The 23,453-nt window shown below is 44.7% G+C and overlaps 1 protein-coding gene across 1 annotated transcript in view; it reads right to left on the reverse strand.

The window, feature by feature from the left end:
* ALOX5 (arachidonate 5-lipoxygenase) overlaps positions 1-23,453 on the reverse strand; it is a 47,544-nt gene that overhangs the window by 16,370 nt on the left and 7,721 nt on the right. The window contains exons 2-4 of the mRNA XM_045568405.1: positions 22,277-22,475; positions 16,646-16,727; positions 3,612-3,734 (exon numbers count right to left, since the gene is read on the reverse strand). Of these exons, the coding sequence (XP_045424361.1) occupies positions 3,612-3,734; positions 16,646-16,727; positions 22,277-22,475 (404 nt within the window). The remainder of the gene's footprint in view (positions 1-3,611; positions 3,735-16,645; positions 16,728-22,276; positions 22,476-23,453) is intronic.

Consider the following 23,453-nt stretch of genomic DNA (forward strand, 5'->3'; position numbering starts at 1 on the left):
TGAGTTTCAGTTTTCTGCCAGTGGGCACCACGTTTAACCTGGGGCAAAGCAGCACTGCCACGGCGTGAGCCATGCGGGCCGCAGGTTGGCCATGGTCTGCCGGTTGTCCTTCTCCTGGGCCCGTGTGCACAGAGTGGGCTGACAGGCACGCGTGGGCCGTGCTTCCCCATCGGTCCAGGAGAGGGCTGGACCAGAGGCTCCCAGAGCCCCCCACGCCCTCTGGCACGTACTGGGACTTGGACACAAGAATCCTGGATGGGGCAGGGAGTCCACCCAGGCCTAGCGAGAGAAGGCAGCGGTAGGTGCAGGTCAGCACGGAGCATCGAGGGCCTGGCCTAAAATCCTGGCCCAGTCACCTCCCAGCCATGTAGCGCTGGGCAAGTCCCTTAACCTCACTGTTTCTCAGTGACCTCATCTGTGAAATGGACATAACGAAGGCCCCTGCCTCATACGGCTGACACAATGTAAGAGTATACAAAGCACTGGCGCGTAAAAATAGGAAAATGCGTTAGCAGCCACGACAGTGATTATCACTTCCTGTTAATACTGAAGTGTGCAGCCTGGGCCGCGGTGTTCCGTGGGGCCAGAGGCCAGTTCACATCCAGTCTGCAGCACAGCACTTTGCTCCCTCAGTGCAGTTCACTCAGCCCCTTTCTTCGCTTCACACCCCATTCATGAAAGTGCCTCTGCCTTTTCTCTTCCTCTCCTGTCTGCCCCCCGGAAAGTGCTCTCACCCTGGCTCCAGTGACTTCTGAGTGGCTGCATCTGAAAGGCCCTGGTCAGCCCGGACGCCCCCGGCCCCCCCGGCCCTGATCTCTCTGAAGCATGTGACAGTTGACCTGTCCTTTCTGGACATTCTCTCAACGCAGAGCCCCCCAGGCCTTGCCCCTGCTTCAAGCCCCCATGGCCCTGGCTGCCCAGGTACAGGCCAGGATCCTTGTGCACCTCCCCCCATCAGCCGCTGCAGCCCCACTTCTCTACCCAGGTCCCCACGTGGGTCCTCCTGGATCACTGGGGTTCTCACTGCCATGCTGCCCAGAATGCTCTCCTCTCCACTCCTCCATTCAGCATGGTGAACTCCTATGCATCCTTCAAGACCCCGCTTGGTCATCTTCTCTCCTGGAAGGCTTTTTCCTGATGCTCTTCCCCTAGAGTCACTCCCTTCCTGCCTGAAGTTTCCCCAGGACTCCTTTCTAAGGAGTATCTGCCACGTGCTATCATGATGAGCTGTCCTTGGCTTGGTCCCCATGAGATTGTGAACTTCATGGAGCTGGGACAAAGGGCCACTTTTGATTCAACTCTGTCCCTTACACCTCAAGAACTCAATAAGCCTTTGTCAAAGGAAGGACAGCCTCCCCCCGTGGGTGTGTGGGAAGCCCAGAGTAGACAGCAAACAGGCGCCGACCGTGCCTGTGAAGGGGCTCCCCTGCCGGAAGGCTTCATTATGTGAGCTCAGGAATGAAGGTCCTACCAGGCACCAGAATCCAGACACTAGTGGGAACTCGCCCACTGTGCACCAGGCATCGCCACAGGGCATTGCCTGCCTGCATTCCTTTAAATCTCACAACAATTCTACGAGGTAGGCATCATCATCCTCATTTTACAGGAAGAAAACTGCAAGTTGGGAAAGTTAAATAACTCTCCCAAGATGGCACAACTTGAGTCTTAATTCAAACCCCAGCTTGCCAGGCTCTAAAGAAGGCAACCTTTTGTTTTCAAAGGGTAATTAGAGACGAGGGTGTGTGACGAGGGAGAAGTGGTCCTGGTGGGCCTGACCCCGTTACCAGTGGGAGAAGACCAATGCTGTCTTTAAGGAGAACTTTCTCCGTGTCACCGAGGCTGACAGATAGGGTCCCATTTTAATCTCACAACATCCTGAGTGGGAGCTGTAGTCTCATATTTCAGATAACGACACCGAGGCTCAGGGAAGTTAGACAGTTTGCCTGGGGTCACCTCCACTGGCCCAGGGCCTGCTCCCATGTGCCTCTCATGCCCGGGCAGGTCTGTGTGAGCCGCTTCCCTGCTTTCACTCCTCCACCCATCCCTCCATCCATCCACCGTCCATCATCCACCCATCCACCTATCCCATTTCCCTCAACCATTCATCTGTCCCTCCCTTTCTTCCTCCCTCCCTTCATCCATCCATTCACCATCCATCCATCCCTCAACCTACCCATCCCTCCATCCCTCTCTCCCTCCCTCCACTGTTACTGAGCCCAGGGAGCACTTTTCCCTGGAGTAGTAGCGCCTCTCTGATGTCGCTGCCTCTCCATCCTTATCATTCTCCCTCCAAACTGCTCCTTTCACAAGGGCCTCCATCCTGCTTGTCCCATCCTAGTCTGGGGTCCACCCTACGAAAGCCACATGGCTTTGCTCAGCATCACCAATCCCAGCATGGGGGTGGGGGGGATGCAAAGTCAGACATTAGTCGCCGTGATTAATTGTGTCCAGGGAGCAAGATGTTACGTGCTGCTGTGTTACTAATCCAGATGTTTGATTTTAATTTTTTTCCTAGTTGATCCAAATTATAGCAGGGGAAAAATGCCCCAGCTTTGGACCCAAACAGACCTGGAGTCATATCCTGGTTTTGTCAATTTCTGCCTAAATGATTTCAGGCAGATTCCTTGACTTTGACCCACTGGAGCCTCAGTTTCCTTGCCTAGAAATGGTCAATAATATTATTCACCTCCCTGGACTGTTGTGAAGCTTAAAATAGATGATTGTACCTAGAAAGCACCCATGCCAAACAGGCTGCCTGGGTTAGTGGTTCTCAGCCCCGTCCGCCTGCGGGACTGCAGACCCCAGGCCTGGGTCCTGCCCTCGGCGACGCTCGCGTGGTGTGGTGCTGATAGGCACAGGGAGGTGCTGATGCTCCTCAGGCACTCCGAGGTTCAGGCAGGACTCAGAACCGTGGATTCAGGGTTTTCTGGACTTGCATGATTAAAAGCATCCCCTAAAGTGACAACGTGCAGATCTGAAGGCCCTCTGCTAGCCCTGGGGAAAGGCCGGGGGACCCATATTTTTAATAATCAGCCAGGGGGTCTCCTATTGGCAAACTTTTAAAAGACTCTGTAATAATTCCAATGCGGACAAGGGAGCACAGTGGAAATTTCTGCTATTTATTAGCAGGAGCCCTTGTGCAAGGTCTTTGGCCTCCTTTCCTCAGGCTCCTCAACTGAAAAGTGGGGACAGTAGCTGTGCCTGCCCCCAGGGTTGCTGTGACAGAGGAACAGGGGACACATGTCCTGGGATCATTGCCGGCATCTGGCCATCGTTACGGCCTGGACACTCTCTGCCCTCGAGGTGCCCATAGAGGGGCTGAGATGTGGTGGGAACAAGGCCTTCCAACCAAAGACCCCTGCTTTGGGCTGGGAACACAGCCACGTCTGGCATCTGGAGTCCTCCATGTTGTGACCTTGTTCAGACTTAGGCTACCCTGTGGTCGTGCACCAAGGATCCACTCTACAGCCAAGACACACTCAAACATGTTTGGGAAACACTGCTGGGCTGGGCTGCTCCTCTGCCCAAGGCCCTGCTAGGAAAGGAGGGAGGGTCCCACTCCCAGCCTGGCACTGGGAGTGCCCAGTGTCCTTAAGCTCTTGTAAACTCACGCTTTGGAGTAGTTCAGGACAAAGTCCACTCCTTTCTCACTGTCAAACTGGATATCACGGGGTAAATCCTTGTGGCATTTGGCATCAATACTCAGTGGGAAGCCAGGGTTCCACTCTATCCACCTGAGTGGGAGGAAAGAGAAGAAAACTGCATTCAATGCACAGGCTGGCCCCTCAGGTGAAGGCTGTCCACACTGACAACGGCACATGGCAAGGACCCCTGGGCAAGGACCCTTGGGCTGATGAGTAGAAGGTCAACATATCACAGGCTGACTCTGTGTCCAGCGAGGTACTGGGACCCCTTCCCAGGTCTGGAGGCAGCCAACTTTGCTGTGCCCGGAGCGTCACAGTGGGAGACCTGAGACTGGGCTTGCTGCCAAGGGTTAGCAGATGATGGACGTGTGCACCAGTGCATAAAAGGTTCAGAGGGAAGCCTCAGGAGGGCGCACTTACAAAGCTATAATTAAGATGAAGTCATGAAAGCCAACGGTAGCAAAAATGAAGAACAAGTGACTTCCTACTGCAGCCTGGATAAGACGGAGGTCTCTGGTGACCACGTTTCCCACTGCATAGGACCTCCCTCAACAGAAACCATCCCTTGTTGCCAGCAAGCTGGCTGGTTGATTAAAAGAGATAAACCATATGAATCTTCTAATTCCCATTATTTGTCCTTAATATATTACTTATCTTCTTTTTATTTCCTTTCATTCACTAAGTCATTTGAGACTGACAGCATTGCAGGTAGCTGTAGTGTGTGCTGCTACTGTAAGGGAATAGAAATGTGTAGAGTTTTTGATTAGTTTAACAGTGCACTGATGAAAAGGACATGCTGGAAAACATAAGTAATCTACCTGAAAATAATTGTGTGTATTACCTAAGTGTAGGGCTGGTTCCAACAAGTAACAAGCAACCTTTACAATTATAATGTTTTGGCTTTCATTACTTCATTTTAATTACAGCTTTGTATGTTACCCATATTTAATTTAATTTCTATTGTATTAATCTCATCTGTACTTTTCTTTTGGGTTTTGTAAAACAGAAGTTTAAGACCACAAGTTGGAAGAAGGTCACATATTTCAAATACAAATAGATGGGACTCTGAAAGATTTGTAGGTCTGTGCTCAAGCCTTGAATGGCCTTAAACCTGTTTCCGCTTTAACAGCAGAATTTTGCTCGGGCAGTATTTGCCCATTTTGGTGTCACTTATGTGACTCTAGTGCTGGACAGCTCCAGGAGAAGCTAGTATCCTTGTTCAGTCCCATAGTTTTAGAATACCTTTTGTTGTTGAAGATGTGAACGAAGTGTGTATGTGCATTGACTGTTGAATTCACTTTTGTGTCATTTTTGTAAATACAATAGTTTTGTACAACCTCTCAAAAAAAAAAAGAGAAAAATCTTAAGAAGATGCAATTAGTGCAATTAGAATGTAAGAAAACTTCCTGCAACCACAAAACATGATTTCTGACTTAAGAATTCAATAGAGAAATGGAGAAAGAGAATAGTTACTATTAGATCTGATTGATCTCCTTAGTTAAAAGAAAAACTTTAGACAAATTAAATTTAACAGAGCTTAATTGAGCAAAGAACAATTTGAGAATCGGGCAGCCCCTCAACCAGAAGAGGTTCAGAGCGACCCAGGTGCTGCCACGTGGTTGGAAAGCATTTCTGGGCAGAAAAGGAGAGTGAGGGACAGAAGTGGATGCGAGGTACAGACACAGCCAGCGGGACCAGCTCGGCGTCTGCCTTACGTGGACATGGTTTGGACAGCTGGCTGCCCGTGCCTGGCTGAAACTCTGTGATTGGCGTTGCCATGAGAGTAGGCGCAGCCTGTTTACACAGCCTGTTAGGTTACAGTTCACTGCGTGTGGAGAGACCTGTAGGCCAAACTTAAAATCTGTAAGGAGGCAGCTTTAGGCTAAACTTGATTTATCACCTGAGAGATAAAATTTGATCATTCAATAACTAATTTTGGAGCACCTACTATGTGCCAGGAAGTGCTCTGCGAGAAATAGAAGGAAACGTAACACAAATACAGGGCAAAAGCACAGAGACATTGAAGCCGTGAATGAACCTGTGAGAGACACGAAAGCCAGAGATGGAATATCTGATATGAGTCAGAGTTCTAAAGGAAGAGAGAGGAATATAAGGAGAAGTGAAAAAAAAAATCAACAAAAGAAAAACGTCGTTAATCTAAAAAAGATTTCAAATTCCTGAGTAAGTCCTAGGTAGGGAAGAAATGGGAAAAAAGACACACCTAGATATGTATTAATTAAATTTTAAAATGTTCAAGAGAGAGGAGAGTAACAGAGAAGAAAGAGAAAGGAAGAAAGAGAGAGGGAGGAAGGGAAGGAGAGAGAGACTCAGAAAAGAAAATTGATCAAACTATCATTAAATTTTTCATTTGTCCTGCAAATGACAAAATGACAAAAATATAGGGGAAGTATTTGTGTAACACTGGGGTGGGGAGGACTTTCTTAAGCAAAGCAGGAAACGCAAAGGTTACAAAGGAAAAACAATACCTACAGTTAAGAAACCAGAGAACTAGAATCTCTGGTGGCAAAAGCAACAGAAGACAAATGATAAATGCTGCATATGTAACAAAAGGACACGATCCTGATATAGAAAGTACTCCTGTAGACTGATGATTAGAAGAGCCTGCAGAAAAATAAAGCATATAAATAGACGATTCACAAAGGCAATGCAGTGCTGCTTAACTAACTCACCAGCAGCCAGGGCAATGCAGAGTAAAACCATCATGCGGTCTTAGGGGCTTTAGATTGCCAAACTTTTATAAGATCAAGCTTATCAGATATTGGCAAAGGTATAGGTAAAAGTATCTTTTCATATACAATTGGTGGGACTGAAAATTATCGTACAATTTTGTAAAAGGATTTTCCTCAGTATTTCTTAAAACGAAAAATGCCGATTTGGTCCAGCAATCCGAGTTCTGGGAATGGATCTGCCCGTAGTTAAAGCAGCACCGTGTCACGATGTTTGTGCGAGGTTGCTTCGGGCAACACCATTGGCACAGCAGTGCCCCAGACAAACAAGCAAACATACACATGGGAGACAGGGCACTGGCTGAGTAAGCGATGGTACGTCCACAGAAAGCAAGAAGCGCAGCAATTTAAGAAGAGGAAAACATGAGATACTATTTTATACACGTGAGATTAACAGGAATGAAAATGTCTCAAGATGGGAAGTGTGTTGATGGTGGGGGAAACAGCAACTCTCAGAAACAGCTTCTGGGGTGTAAATTGGCAGAACCCCTTTGGGAAACAATCAGCAAGGTACAGAAAACTTACAAATGAATGTGGTCTGCAACCCCTGCAAGTCTATTCTAGGAATATTCCCTAGAGAAACTCTTCTATGAGAGCACAGAGGGACGTGTGAGGAAGCTCACTGCGGCTTGGTTTGTCACAGCTAGAAATTCAAGCCAGCCTGCACGCCCACTGCAGGAGAGTGCATGAGCATGGTGGGTTGTTCAGACAACAGTGCCCTATACAGAAGTTAAATGCACAAATCATATCTATCTGTGTCAACTGGATGCTCTTTAAAACATAATGATGAGTGAAAAATGCAAGTCACAGAAGGATTATATTAAATGATGTCTATTAAAAAACACAAACTCTACCACATATTGCTGTGTGTGTGTGTGCATGCGACACACACAGACAGATGCAATCACGGTAAGAGAGCGGGGCCAGGGGGCTTATGACCTGGGTCGGCTTCTCCATCTACCTGCATGGCTGGATGCACTGGCTTTCTGACATGGGACTGTTCTTAGTTGTTGCTTTACTTCCAACCTCTGATCTGGAAGCCTGAGAAGTCATGTGAAAGAGGAACTCTAAGATTGTGCAGACAGTGCAAAGTTCAGTGTGTTCTAAACGGAAATAGAGGAGCAGGTCTGAAAAAGACAAAGGAGCAGAAAGAGGAAGAAAAAATGATGATTAGATCTAAGAAAGGGACAAAATATCTTACCAGGAAGCCCTCTGCTCCTCTCCACAAGTCCTAGATTGTGATGACATTAAACAGCTCCCACAGAATTGGGCTAGTTTGTGTCCTGTTAGGTGAGTGGACAGCAAGTCCAATCAGGTCCCCACTAATTCATACTAAGGTGTTAATGGATGATAACAAATTAAGTTAATTTTACAGGCACTTTATCTTAACCCAGTTCCACAGGCCAGAAGTACTAAGAGAACTGGCTGTAGAAGCTTTGCCACATGTATGTAGCTGAAGTGGGGAGAGAAGCTGAGAAAGAAGCATAAAAATAACAACCCTTTGGGATGGGAGGCAGAGGTCTAGGACAATGTTACCCGCACAGTACCAAGCATGAAGTCTCAAAACACCTCATTTGGTGTCTGAGCTGAGAGGCTTTCACACAAATACTTTAAAACAAATTGCAAATTCATAATCCTTAGCATCACCCACAGTATAATCAGATTACTCTCCCACACCTGACACTAAAGACAAAAAAGTTTTATTTTTAACTTTTTTATTGTGAAATGGAATATATAAATATATGTATGTGTATATCCACACATACACTTATGCATGCAGAAAAATGCATGAAACACCTGTATAACCACCACCCAGGTTAAAAATCAGAACGCTGCCAGTACCCTCAACCCCCACCTTTCTCGATCAACCCCCCCCCCCCAGTCCCCAGACCCCAGTAATCACCATTCTTGATTTCATGATAATCATTTCCTGGTTATTGTTTGTAGTTCCACTACTATTTGGCTCTCCAACCAATGTAATTCCAAACTTTATGCATTAGCCAGATACGTTGTTTCTGGCTACTTTCCTTCAACACTGTATCTGTGAGGTTTGTCCATGTTATTCTGTCATTGGTTTTCCTTGCTGTGTAGAATCATGACAATTTATTTATGTATTCTACTGTTGTTGGACGTTGAGTTGTTTCCATTTCTTGGTGAGCATGAATAATGCTGTTGTGAACATCAAGGTGCACATGCCCAGGAATAGAATTTTCGGGTCATAGATTATAATGTAGTTTGAATCTTATTAGATATTGCAAAATTGTTTTCCATATAGGTTGTATCAATTTATGTTCCTGCCAGCAGTATGTGAGTGTGCCTCTACATCTCCAATGCTCAGGTATTGTCACATTAAGTTTTGCCCATCTGGGGTGTGTGTGTGTGTGTGTGTGTGTGTAGGTAGGTAGTAATAGTAGTTCATTGTTATCTTACTTCTGATTTTCTGATTCCTACTAAAGATGAGCACCTTTTGTATACTTGCTGCTCATATTTTGTGCAACTGCTTGAACCTCCTGCCCATGTTCTACTGAATTGACAGTCCCCACCTTGCAGATTTGCAGGGCTCCTTTACACCCTAGGAGTAACGATCCTTGTCAATCACGCCATGACCTTACTCTCTCCTGGTGCCTTTGAGTGAGCAGAGGTTCTTCATTTCGAGGTAGGTGAACTTCCCACTCCTTTCCTTTATGGTTAATGTGTTTTGAGTCCAGTCTCCTCTTTTCCTTCTCCCTCTCCCTCCCCTCACCCACCCACTTCTTCTGGATGATCCAGCAGCCTGAGCACTGCCTGTGAGCAGGGCCCTCTGTAACGCATCAAGTGTCCACGTGTGTGTGGCTGTTTCTCATTTCTTTATTCTGTTTCATGGAAATGTTTTTGCTGGAAAGGGGGATGGACCTCGAGATAGTTTGAGGCTGGGGCAGTCGTGTTCTCCACAGGAGATTTCTCACCCCTTGACAGCGGTGGGGCCCTGAGCAGCAGATGAAGGAGAAGACGCCAGGAGATGAGAGATGCTTTTACAAATTATTAACAGAAAAGTTAAAAAAGAAAATATACTGCTCAGCTATGACAAGTGTTTTATGAAATGAAGACCCATACATGGCTTGTGAAAACTGGGTAAGGATTTTTGAGGAGAAATTTGTCAATTTATACTAATACTTTTACTAGTAATTTCATATTTGGGCATTTATCCTAGGGAAATAATAATGCACAAAAAGATTCATATACAAGGGTTTTCACATTGTTTATAAGAATAAAAAAAATTAGAAACCTTTTAAATGTCCAGTTAGGCTGAGTGTTTAAGTAAATTATGGTACATCTGTGCAATGGAATAGTATATAAAAACTAAAATAATGTTTATGATGAGATTTTAAAAATATGGGGAAATAATTCTGCTACAAGGCCAAAGGTAAAAAGGAGGACACAAGATCACATGTACAGAACAATCCCTAATAAAAAAGTAAGAAAAAGTGAAAACACCTAAAAGTGAAGTATAGGTATTTTTCTGCTTTTACATTATTCCCTTTCTTTTGCTTTACTGGATTATTAAAAAAAAAACTTAGATGTACTACACATTCCTCGTGCCAGGTTAAACTACTGAGGGACAATTGTGGCTTCCATAGGCCCCACTGCAGCCCAGGTAACTACACTGCCTGGGTAGAATGATTCCTTCTGCCCCTTTCCCTTGGGAGGAGTCACAGACTCAAATGCTTCCAGGGCCCACACGGTAGGAAATGACATGAAAGGCAGGTGTGACCTGGAAGCCTGGGGAATGACTCTTCTCACTCAAAGCTCCCAGTGACCCATTGAGCACATCTGGAGGCTGGAGACAGCCCACAGCCACCTGTTTCCAGGGGAGCACTCTATGCAACATGTGCTATTATTATTTTTCAAACTGCTTTATTGAGATGTAATTTACATACCATAAAATTCACCCCTTAAAAGTATGCTATTGGCCGGGTGCAGTGGCTCACGCCTGTAATCCTAGCCCTCTGGGAGGCCGAGGCAGGTGGATCGCTCGAGGTCAGGAGTCCGAGACCAGCCTGAGCGAGACCCTGTCTCTACTAAAAATAGAAAGAAATTATCTGGACAACTAAAAATATATATAGAAAAAATTAGCCGGGCATGGTGGCGCATGCCTGTAGTCCCAGCTACTCAGGAGGCTGAGGCAGTAGGATTGCTTAAGCTCAGAAGTTTGAGGTTGCTGTGAGCTAGGCTGATGCCACAGCACTCACTCTAGCCCGGGCAACAAAGCGACACTCTGTCTCAAAAAAAAAAAAGAAAAAAAAAAGTATGCTATTGAAATTTTTTAATTTACAGAGTTGCACAATCATCACTATACTCTAATTCTGGAATATTCTCACCTCAAAAAGAAACCTGTAGCCATTGACACTCACTCCCCTTGCCCATCTCCTACTCCTAGTGCTGAGGCAACCACTAATCTACGAATCTGTCTCTTTAGGATTGCCTATATAGACAAGATAATACAATACATGGTCTTTTGTAAATTACTTTTTCATTTAGCATAATGTTTTTGAGGTTCACTCATGGCTTAGCATGTATCTGTAGTTCATTACTTTTTAATGAATAATACAAATAATATTCCATTGTATGGATACATCACATCTTGTTTATCTGTTCATCAGTTAATGGAATTTAGGTTGTTTCCACTTTTATACTATGATGAATAATGTTGCTGTAAATATTTGTGTACAAGCTTTTTGTGTGGACATGTGGTTTCACTATTCTTGGGTAGATATCTGTCAGTAGAACTGCTGGGTCATATGGTAATTCTGTTTAAGATTTTGGGGAATTGCTGAACTGTTTTCCAAAGCAGCTGCATCATTTTACATTCCACTAGCAATGCATGAGGATGCCAATTTGTCCACATCCCTGGAGGCACCTGTTATTATCTGTCTTTTTGGTTTTAGCCATCCTAGTGAGTGCAAAGTGGTTATTTTGTGGTTTTGATTTGCATTTTCCTGATGACTGATAATGCTGAACATCTTTTCCTGTGCTTATTGGCCATACATAAATTTTCTCTGGAGAACTAGCCTTTGCTAATTTTTAAATTGAGATATTTGTACAGTGTCTTTTAATTAAGTTGTCAGAGTTCTTTATATATTCTGGATACAAGTCCCTTATCAGATATATGAGGTCTATCTGGAAAGTATCCAGCCATGTAATAGGAAGAATACAGACATTACTAAAGATGGTACAAGATACAAGAAACATTGTACATAGGACAGTGATGCCCCAGTCCACTTCAAAGTAGGCACCTTGGGACCTCACACAGTCCTCCCACCATCTCTTAACCTAACCTGTTCACGTTCAACATTCTCAGGTGTTCTGCTTGTTGCAGGCCTTCCAGAACGTGGGTCGCTTTCAACAGATTCTCCACTATCTTTGAAGCACTTGTGCCGCACTTTTATTCACATTGCACTCATGGCATCGTCCCCAAAAGCCTTCTGAATCACCCAAATAGTTTCCACTGTGGAATGTTCAAGCTTAACACAAAATTTCACGCAGACTCTTTGCTCTACTTGCTCAGTCATTTTGAATGCGACATCCACACAGTGCCCACACTAACTCCACAGCATCTATGCCCCACTGACTAGTACAGCGGAAGCATCATTGTTCACACATGTGCACCCCAGTCCACTCTCCTTGGCTGCCTCGCATTGATGTTGCACAAGCCGTTCTCATTATAATAACAACGGCTGGAGACTTTCCAGACAGACCTCCTACGATTTACAGATATTTTCTCCATTCTGTAGGTTGCCTTTTCACTTGCTTGATGGTGTCCTTGGAAGCACAGAAGTTTTTAACTTCGATGAAGTCCAATTTCACTACTTTTCTTTTGCTGCTTGTACTTTTTGGTGTCATAGCTAAGAGCCTTTGCCGAGCCCAAGATTATGAAGACTTATTCATATGTTTTCTTCTAAGAATTTTAGAGTGTTAGCTCTTATATTTAGGTCTATGATCCATTTTGAATTTTTAAATTTCTATAATAGCTTTATTGAAATATAATTCACATCCAATAAAACTCACCCATTTAAAGTGTGCAATTCAAAGCTTTTTAGTATTTTCACAGATACTTGCAACCATTACAACTTTAGGACATTTTCATTACCCCAAAAAGGAGCCCCATGTCTTGTAGCTATCACTCCAATTACCACTTCCCCACCCCCACCTTTGCTCCTAGGCAGCTAATAATCTACTTTCTGTTTTTACAGATTTTCCTGTTCTGGAAATTTTATATAAAAGGAATCGTACAATATTTGACCTTTTGTGACTGGTTTCTTTCACTTAGTATAATGCTTTCAAGGTTCATCCATGTTGTAGCATGTGTCAATAGTTCATTTCTTTTTTATGGCCAAATTACATAGATACACGTTTTATCCACTCATTCATTAATGGATATCTGGGTATACACCTTTGGATAATTATGGATAATGCTGCTATAATCATGCATGTACCAGTTTTTGTGTGGACATGTTTTCATTTCTCCTGGGTATATGCCTAGGAGTGGGATTGCTGGCTCATACTGTAACTCTCTGTTTAATAGTTAGGAACTACCAGGCTGTTTTATGAAGCAGCTGCACCATTTTTACATTTCCACCAGTAGCGTATGAGGGTTTTGATTTTTTCACATCCTTGTCAACACTTGTTATCATCTGACTTTGATTCTAGCCATCCTAGTGGGTATGCAGTGGTATCTTGTGTCGATTTGCATTTCCCAAATGACTAATGTATCAAGCATCTTTTCATGCGCTTGTTGGCCATTTGTATATGCTCCTTGGAGAAAGGTCTATTCAGATCCTTGCCCATTTTTTTTTTTTTTGAGACATAGTCTCACTCTGTTGCCCAGGCTAGAGTGCCATGGAGTCAGCCTAGCTCACAGCAAACTCAAACTCCTGGGCTCAAGCGATCCTCCTGCCTCAGCCTCCCAAGTAGCTGGGACTACAGGCACGTGCCACCACACCCGGCTAATTTTTTCTATATATTTTTAGTTGTCCATATAATTTCTTTCTATTTTTTGTAGATACAGGGTCTTGCTCTTGCTCAGGCTGGTCTCAAACTCCTGAGCTCAAATGATCCGCCCGCCTTGGCCTCCCAGAGTGCTAGGATTACGGGCATGAGCCACTGCACCCAGCCCCTTGACCATTTTTTAATTGGGCAGTTTGCCTTTTATTATTGAGTTGTAACAGTTCTTTATAAATTCTGGATGGAAGTCCCTTATCAGATATATGACTTGCAAGTATTTTCTCTCATTCTGTGGGCTGTCCTTTTACTTTCTTGATGGCATCCTTTGAAACATAAAAGTTTGAAATTTGATAACATCAATTCATCTATTTTTCTTTTGTTGCTTATGCTTTTGGTATTATATTTAAGAATCCTTTGCCAAATCTAAAGTCATGAAGGTTTATTCTGATGTTTTCTTCAAAGAGTCTTGCATTTTAACACTTACATTTAGGTACTTGATCCATTTTGAGTTAATTTATGTGTATGGTGTGAGGTAATGGTTCAACTTCATTGTTTTTCATGTGGCTGTCCAGTTTTCCCAGCACCATTTGTTGAAAAGGCTATTTTTTTCTTCTTTGAATTGTCTTGCTGCTTCTGTCAAATATTAAATGACTATAAATCAGAGCTTATTTCTGAACTCTCAATTCTATTTCATTGATCTACATATCTTTCCTTGTGCCCATTTCACATTGTCCTGAATATCACAGCTGTGTAGTAATGTTGATACTGGGAAGTGTGAGTCCTACAATTTTGTTTTCTTTTTCTCAGGATTGTTTTGGCTATTCTGGGTCCCTTGAATTTCCATATGAATTTTAGGAACAGCTTATCAATGTCTACAAAAAAGCCAGCTGAAATTTTGAGAGGGATTGTATTGAATCTGTACATCACTTTGGGGAGTATTGTCATGTTCACAAAATTAAGTTTTCTTTTTTTTGAGATGGGGTCTCAACTATGTTGCCCAGGCTAGTCTTGTACTCCCAAGCTCCAGTGATCTTTAGACCTCAGCCTTACAAGTAGCTGGGACTACAGGTGTGCATCACTGCACCTGGCTAAAATTAAGTTTTCTGATTCATGAACATGAGATGTCTTTCCACATATTTAGATCTTCTTTAATTACTTTCAGCAATGTTTTGTAGTTTCATTGCACAAGTCTTGGACTACTTTTGTTAAATTTATTTATAAACATTTTATTCCTTTTGATGCTGTTGTAAATGGAATTTTTTCTTATTTTTATTTTTAGATTGTTGGTTGCTAGTGTATTAAAAAAACAATTGATTTTTGTATATTGATCTTGTATTCTGCAACCTTCCTGGTTTATTAGTTCTAATAGTTTCTTTTGGTGAATTCCTTAGGATTTTCCATATACATGATCATGTCATCTGTGAATGGTGATAGTTTTACTTATTGTACTTCAATGTGGGTACCTTTTTCTTTTTCTTCCCTAACTGACCCTCCAGTACAACGTTGAATAGAAGTGGCAAAAGTGGACATCCTTATTCTATTCCTGGACCTTAGGGAAAAGGCGTTCAGTCTTTCACCATTAAGTAAGGTGTTGATTATGAGTTCTTTGTAGATATCCTTTATCAGGCTGAGGAAGTTCCCTTTAATTCCTATTTTTGAGTGATCTTTATCATGAAAGGGCATTGGATTTTGCCAAATGCTTTTTTATATGTCTATTGAGATGATTATGTGTTTTTTGTTCTTTAGTCTCTTGATATGGGGTATTAAATTAATTGATTTTTTTTTTTTTTTTTTGAGACAGAGTCTCGCTTTGTCACCTGGGCTAGAGTGAGTGCCGTGGTGTCAACCTAGCTCACAGCAACCTCAAACTCCTGGGCTTAAGCGATCCCCCTGCCTCAGCCTCCTGAGTAGCTGGGACTACAGGCATGCACCATTATGCCTGGCTAATTTTTTCTATATATATTTTTAGTTGTCCAGATAATTTTTATTTCTATTTTTAGTAGAGACGGGTTCTTGCTCAGGCTCGTCTCGAACTCCTGACCTCGAGCGATCCACCTGCCTTGGCTCCCAGAGGGCTAGGCTTACAGGCGTGAGCCACCATGCCCGGCCATTAATTGATTTTTGATGTTAAACCAACCTTGCATTACTGGGATAAATCCCACCTGTTCATAATGTATAATGTCTTTTATATCCTGCTGGATTTGGTTTGCTGGTATTTTGCTGAAAATGTTTGTGCACCTATATTCATAAGGGATATTGGTATGTAGTTTTCTTTTTTAGTGATGTCTTTGTCTGGTTTTACTTAATAGTATGCTACTGGTGCCATACAATGAGTTGGTAAGTGTTCCTTCCTCTTCTCTTTCTTTAAAGAGTTTATGCAAGATGGTTATTAATTCTTTAAATGTTCGATAGAATTCGCCAGTGAAGCCATCTGGGCTTTAATTTGTGGGAAATTTAAACATTACTAATTCAATCTCTATGCCTGTGATTGGTTTGTTCAGATTATGTATTTATTTCTTCTTGAGTCAGTTTTCGTAGTTTGTGTCTTTCTAGGAGTTTTTCCATTTCATCTAAGTCAACTAATTTGTTGGCACACAGTTGTTCATAGTGTTCTCTTTTTATTCATTTTAATTTCTACGAGGTTGGTATTGTTTTTTTCTCTTTTATTTCTAATTTTAATAACTTGAGTCCTTTCTTTTTTCTTGGTCAGCTAGCTAAAGGTCAGTTCTGCTTATAAATCACTCAGGCACCAGCTCCCTGTGGTGGCTCCACATTCAATTACTAATTTAAAAATTAGCAATTTTTTAAATTTCCCACAAATAAAAGCCCAGACCCAGATGGCTTCACTGGTGAATTCTATCAAACATTTGAAGAATTAATACCAATCTTGCATAAACTCTTTAAAGAAAGAGAAGAGGAAGGTCAGTTTTGTTGTTGATTGTGTATCACGTTTGTAATCAAATTATTATAAGCAGCACAGCAAGTGCAGGGCAGTCCCCCCAGTGGGAGGTGGGAGGACACCGCAGCATGGTCAAGCCTGGGCTGCGCTTTCCTCCTGTGTGCCAGTATGGCTGACTCTGCTCACCATCTCTTCTTGGAGTGGTACGCAAAGGTGAAGCTTGGAGACTGTGGAGCCACCACAGGGAGCTGGTGCCTGAGTGATTAACAAGCAGTGACGGGCCATATGCTGTGGTCAGGGTTTATTTTATACCATGCACCCGAGATAGAAGCAGCCACGGCCCCATGGCCATTTGGTCTGATGTCATAACTCACCGGTACTGTTTTTGCCGTGTTTCCAGTTCTTTACGTCTGTGCTGCTTGAGAACGTGAATTTGGTCATCTCTGGCCAACCTTGCTGTGAAGAAAGAACAAGTATGAGAGGAGCCTATGGAAGGATGACAGCAATGTCCAGTGCTCAGGTTTCCCTGTGATGCCCTGCCTGTACGGAGGGTTTTATGTGCATCGTCTCACTGAGGCCTCAGAACATTCCCCATTTTATGGTGAGGAAACTGGGGCTTGGGGAGGTTAAATAGCTTTGCTCTTGAACTTTGCCCAAGGTCATGCACCTAATTAATGGGTTTTCAACACAAGACTCAAATCCGATGCTCTTAGCTGCTCTCTTTACAAAAGGCAAATGCAGTTCCTTATCCTCCTGCCTGCTCCCTCAGCAAGCCTTGGGGCCCCTGCCCCTTAGTGCTCAGAGAATCACGTCCAGGTGCATCAGCTGGGCTTGGTTCTCCTCGAGCTCAGTAGGTGCAGTGTGTACCCATCTCTGGCCTGCCCGTGCACTTCCACCTGGCGGCTCTACCCTTCTGCTCAGCCCCTCAGGACCTTGGTTCTGCGAAATCCTAGGGTCCCTGGTGCAGAGCTGCCTTTTCATTCCGGAAATGTATTGCGTGGTTCTTGATAGGTATTTTTAAACCACTAAAGAATAGTTTACTCCTCTTTCCTTCAATTCTTATGCTGAGCAGAAATGGCAGCTGATTGTGAGCTTTAGTGTGGCCTGAGAGCAGCAGGACTCCTGGCTCTCATGCTTCTAAGTCCATTTGGTTGCTTCATGGAGAAATGTGTGACTTAAGATCTAACATACAGATACCCACACTGTCTAGTTCCCTGTGGCTATACAGAGCATTGAGAACAAAGCTCGGAAAACAGGGTGCAGTGTCCTAGCCTGTGGGCTTTGGACTTGGACTCTGACACTTAAATCTATGACCTAGAGTGAGTTGCCTTGACTTCCTCACCTGTAAAATGGAGATAATAACGCCTATTTCTCAGGGTCACAGTGTGGATTTAGTAAGAGAATACAGTAAACCTCTCTGCGTGGTGCCTGGCATCTGGTAAATGGCCAATAAATGGCAACAGTAATTATTACCATCATGCCTGTAGCCATTAAGGCCTGAGGTTTCCCTTCCTCTCTCCAAGCCTGGCTCAGAGGTCATCCTGTCTCTCAGCCTGTCCTGCTGCCATCTTTCATATCAGGAGTTGGGGCAGGTGCCTAAGGGCAGGGTCGCTTCTCAGGGGCTTTAGAGCAGATGAGGTCGTACCAGGATCACTCTTTATGCTATTATTTAAGATAAAGCCAGTGAACACAGTCAACAGAGCCCTGAGTAGGAAGAGCCCAGATCTCCTAATAGTGTTTCTCCAGCTCTGTGTGGTGAAGCACCAGGTTTTTAAAACTTCCATTCTGACACAGATTGATATTTTTGTAAAACACAACAAAAATTAATTATCAGAACAATAGAATAAAAAACCAAATCAAAGACATTCAAAATGCAAGCCATTTTTTTTATTATTAGGTGCAGCAGTCATAAAATTATTCTGTCAATTTGCTATAAAAGTTTCTAAAATACCTGCTCCCAATATTTGTGCTGACCTCCTTGCAGATCTGGACCCAACAGTTCTCACACCACACTCTGAGCTCTCTGACCCACAGCACCTCTAGGCTGAGGCTGCTCCAGTCCCAAGCTTGCAGCTGGGGCCCAAACAGGAGACCAATGGGACCCTCCGTATTGTTCCCTGGGTATGTAAAGCCAGTAGCGGAGGCAAGATGAGTATTAATGGTGTCTATAAGCATTACTATTGGCTTTAGGAAGCATGGCTGTAGGCACTCAGTGTTCAACATCTCTAATACACCTCAAAGAACCAGCCTATCTCTTGGGCACCTTGGCTCTGAGGAGTTGAATCTCTTCAGCTTCACTGGTATGCATAAGACAAAACATGCAGAATTGCAACATGCCAAGTTTCGGAAAGAGAATGGCTCTGTTTCTTCTTGCCCCGAGGGTGTTGGAAGACTCTACCCAGTGACTGACAGAAGTTCCAGGAACATGGCAGGACGAGAAAGCCTGGACTGACTGCAGAAGGGTTCAGGGGGAAGGTTTCCAAGGACTGATACAAGTGCCTTAATGAAGCTGCCCCGTCACATAGATGTTGTGAATCCCTGGGGCCACAGTGACAGCTCTCTGACTTTTATGTTCACCTGAAGTACAGTAGTGAAGTATTTAAGAGGTTATCATGTGGTGAGTCACTGAATGGCTTGTGGGCTAGGCCTGCTCATTTCCAGGTTGCCCATGTGGTGGATTAATAATGGCCACATATACCATATTTTATTAATCCACTCTTGTATTCATGGGCACTTGGGTTGTTTCCACATCTTTGCAATTGTGAATTGTGGTGCTATAAACATTTGGGTGCAGATGTCTTTTTTATAGAATGTCTTTTGTTCTTTTGGGTAGATGCCCAATAATGGGATTGCTGGATCAAATGGTAGGTCTACTTGCATCTGTTTAAAATATCTCCATATTGCTTTCCAGAGAAGTTGGACTAGTTTGCAGTCCCACCAGCAGTGTATGAGTGTTCCTGTCTCTCCATATCCACGCCAACATTTATTGTTTTGGGACTTTTTGATAAAGGCCATTCTCACTGGAGATAAGTGATATCTCATTATAGTTTTGATTTCCATTTCCCTGATGATTAGAGATATTGAGCATTTTTTCATATGTTTGTTGGCCATTCTTCTGTCTTCTTTTGAAAATTTCTGTTTATGTCCTTTGCCCACTTTTTGATAGGGTTGTTTGATTTTTTCTTGCTGATTTTCCTGAGTTCTAAATAGATTCTAGTTATCAGCCCTTTATCAGATGTGTAGCATGAGAAAATTTTTTCCCATTCTATAGGTTGTCTGTTTGCTCTCACAAAGTTTCTTTGGCTGTGCAGAAGCTTTTTAATTTAATCAGGTCCCATTATTAATTTTTGTTGTTGCTGTGATTGCCTTTGGAGTCTTTTTCATAAATTCTTTCTCTAGGCCAATGTCTATAAGAGTTTTTTCCACATTTTCTTCTAGAATTCTAATAGTTTCACACCTTAGGTTTAAGTCTGTTATCCATCGTGATTTGATTTTTGTGAGAGGTGAAAGGTGTGGGTCCTGTTTCAGTCTTCTACATGTGGCAATCCAGTTTTCCCAGCACCATTTATCAAATAAGGAATCTTTTCCCCAGTGTATGTTTTTGTCTGCTTTGTCAAAGATTAGATGGAGTACTACTCATCTATAAAAAACAATGGTGATATAGCACTTCTTGTATTTTCCTGGATAGAGCTGGAACCCATTCTACTAAGTGAAGTATCCCAAGAATGGAAAAATAAGCACCACATGTACTCACCATCAAATTGGTTTCACTGATCATCACCTAAGAGCACATTTAGGAATAACATTAATCGGGTGTCGGGCAGATGTGAGGGGGGGAGGGGATGGGTGTATACATACACAATGAGTGTGATGCCCATGGTCTAGGAGATGGACATGCTTGAAGCTCTGATTTAGGGGGGGGCCAAGGGCAATATAAGTAACCTAAACTTTTGTACCCCCATAATATGCTGAAATAAAAAAAATAAAGTCATATAATGAGTAAGAAAAAAAAATAATGGCCACAAATTCTTTGATATTCCTTCCATTGAGAAATGGGTTTACATCCCCTCCCCTGGAGTCTGGGTGAGTTCTGTGACTGCTTAGACCAGTAGAATATGGTGGAAGTTACACTATGCCAGTTTCCAGGCCCAGGTCTAAAGAGACTAGCAGCTTCTGCTTTATGTCTCTTGGAATACTCACTCCTGGAAGCCAGCCATCATGTAAGAAGTGCAGTACCCCAAGGCCACCATGCTGTGAGAAGCCTTAAAGTATGAGATGCCAGGTGGAGAGAGAGGCCAAGGAGCCCTGAGGTGCCAGGCACATGAGAGAAGAACATCCTTAGCCCCAGTCCCCTCAGCTGATGCCACGTGAGCCACGGATGAACCACCCAGTGGAGCCTTTCCCAAGTTCCTGACATGTAATATCATAAGCAAAATTAAATGGCTGTTTAAAGCTACCAAGATGGTTGGTTACACAAAAATAGATAGTGGAGCTTGCTATACAGCTTCTCTGCCCACTGTCCACCCTGTCCAGTCCCTGAAGGTGATGGGAAGAGACTTCATCAATGGGCTCCCCCTGGGTGCAGCCACTGGGAACCCTGACCAGAGAGGAGGGAATGGGGAGAGCAGGAGGGGCCACAGCTCTTCCAAGGGAGTGGTCTCCAGGACACCCCTCTTCTGGGTTATTCTGGCACTCTTTCTCTCCCCTCTCTATCAGGCTGGCAGTGCACAGGGGCCCTCAGCTCTATGAAGTCCCTTCCTTAAACTCTCCTGAGTTATCCTAACCTGAGTGTGCCATCCTCAGTCTTTTGCTGGGAAGAGCTGAGGGGTCTGAGGGAAGAAGGACTTCACAACTGAGATCTGAGGTGGGTGGGCAGGAGGGAGATTTGGAGCCAGTGTTTTCCAAATACTGGAAAACTGCCTCCCCGAAACCTTCCAAGTTCTGACAACCACAAGAGAAAAGCAATTTTGTGATGTTTTTCCTGCACTGAGGTAGGGGACAAAAGTCCTCTTTGCCCCAATCATTCGGCAGAGATATTCTTGGAATACGGTTTTTTAAGTCAAGTTCCATTTCAGAAGCCATGGGATGCGGGTTTTTCTCCTTTGTTTCAGTTTTCTTAGCTATGAAATAGTGCTAACAGTCATTCTCATCTCACCTACCCCACCAAACCTCTGTGAAGAGCAAACCAGCTAGTGGTAGGGATTGCTCCGTCAGAGTGGCAGCAGCTGTCCTGCTCTCATTGTTAGTGGCTGCTTGGTGTTTGAGGGTTTATCATTCCAGGTTGAGTAGAGTGGGAGCAAGCCAAAGAGCCTTGAACTAAGGTAAGGTTTTGCCCAGGCATGAATTTGACTCAGGCACACTGAGAAGCTGGTGTGCAAGGGGGTTGTTCAGGGCGAGAGTGGCCTGGCTGGCCTCTGACATCTGTTTCTCTCTCTGATTCTCCATACCAGGCCAGCTGTGTGTCCCTTACAAAGAATGGCCTCCCAAGGAAGTGCCAGACTGGGGTCTGCACCTTTGGGGTTTGTACTGAGGGGCAGATTTTAGGGTTTTTTCTCTTTCAGCAAAAAGTGAGACTTCAGGTTTAAGAAGTGGTGACTGTGAACTGCAAGCCGGCCCATGGTCCCTTGGAGCTGGCACACGGGGTGCTCCTGGTCCACCCCTTCCCTCTCCAGGCCTGTGTGGGGCACCCTGACCCCACCTGAGCCCTACTGTGGTCTCATGGAGGGAAGGCTGTGAACCTGGAAAGTGGAGAACTGCCATGTAGTGGTATGTCCCTGCTACTGGTTACCTGTAGAACTATAGTGCAGAGGGAGGACACGGCTGGCCACGTGGCCTGGGGACACTCACTCCCCCGAGGTCACGAGTAGCCGAGGAAGCGCACACCTACTGCAGGTACATGGAGGCCCAGAGCCCGTGCTCCCCCGGGCCGGCAGTGTCATCACCACCACAGACACAGCCCCTTGGGGAGGGGAAGCCTGGGGAAGGGAGGGCCCTGGGCTGCTCACCGCGTCCATCCCTCAGGACGAGCTCGCCCTCGCCCGTGATCCAGCGGTAGCAGGGGAACTCGATGTAATCGCCGAGGGGCGTCTTCAGCGTGATGTACTTCAGGTACCAGTCGTCGCAGAGCCAGTACTTGCGCTTCTCGACCCTGACCAGCTGGACCTCGCCCAGCTCCTCGTCCACAGTCACGTCGTACGAGTCGACCTGGGGAGAAGGGCAGGCAGGTGAGACCCGCGGTCCCCGGGGCCTTTGTTCTGAAGCGGCGAAGACCGCGCCACCCCGAAATGTGCTGCTCTGGCACAAGGACTGTTTGGAATGAAAAGCGCTGAAAAACAGCAGGCGGAAGATCACTCCGACCTTTGTGCCGTTTCCTAAAAGCAGAAGATGGAACTCCCATGTGAAAGATGTCCTCCCTGCACCAAAAGGAAAGTGACCTTCTTTTCATCAAGGTGGGGAAGTTGAGGCCAAAGGAAATCCACACAAACAGACCTCCTTACACAAACCGTTGTCTTCCCGGTCACTTCTCCACCCAATCACCTGCTGAGCCCAAGCCCCTGGGCCTGGTCACGTGTCACCACTAACTACTCTTTGTCCAATTCAGTATGTAAAGGATTGACCCTAATTGCTTCTTGGGGTCTTCATTTCCTTACAAGTGTTTCTGTGCCATGCAAAACTTGTGTTTTAAAATAAATATGCTTGCTTTCTTTCCATTAATCTGTCTTATGCCAATTTAATTCTCAGGGCCAGCTGAAATGGGAGGAGGCAGAGTTTTGCCTCCCTCCCTACAGTTCATGTAGCCAAAATTCTTAGTGAGCACCTTAAAGGAACACCTTAGTTCATTCACCCAAGACGCTTACCAAAGCCCTGCCCTTGACAAGGGTCAGTGCTGTGCCCTGGGTGACAGAGATGGACAAGCCCTGCCCTCTCAGAGACGGACTCTAGGGAGCCAGGACAGCGCTGCATGGAGGGGCCTGTCTGCTGCCTGCATGCTGCTCCGGCGGGAGCAGGGGAGACACCCAGGCTTGTGCAGGGCCTGCGAGGCCGTGCTCAGAGAGGGCCCTCCTCAGCACCCCTGCTCCCCCGCAGGCAAGGAGTCAAGCCAGCCCTCACACAGGCATCCTTTCCAACTGGCAAAGTGCCTGCTGACATGACCTCGGGTCCCCACCACAACTTTGGGAGGTG

This window comes from Lemur catta, chromosome 14, assembly GCF_020740605.2.
Source record: "Lemur catta isolate mLemCat1 chromosome 14, mLemCat1.pri, whole genome shotgun sequence".
NCBI lineage: Eukaryota > Metazoa > Chordata > Mammalia > Primates > Lemuridae > Lemur > Lemur catta.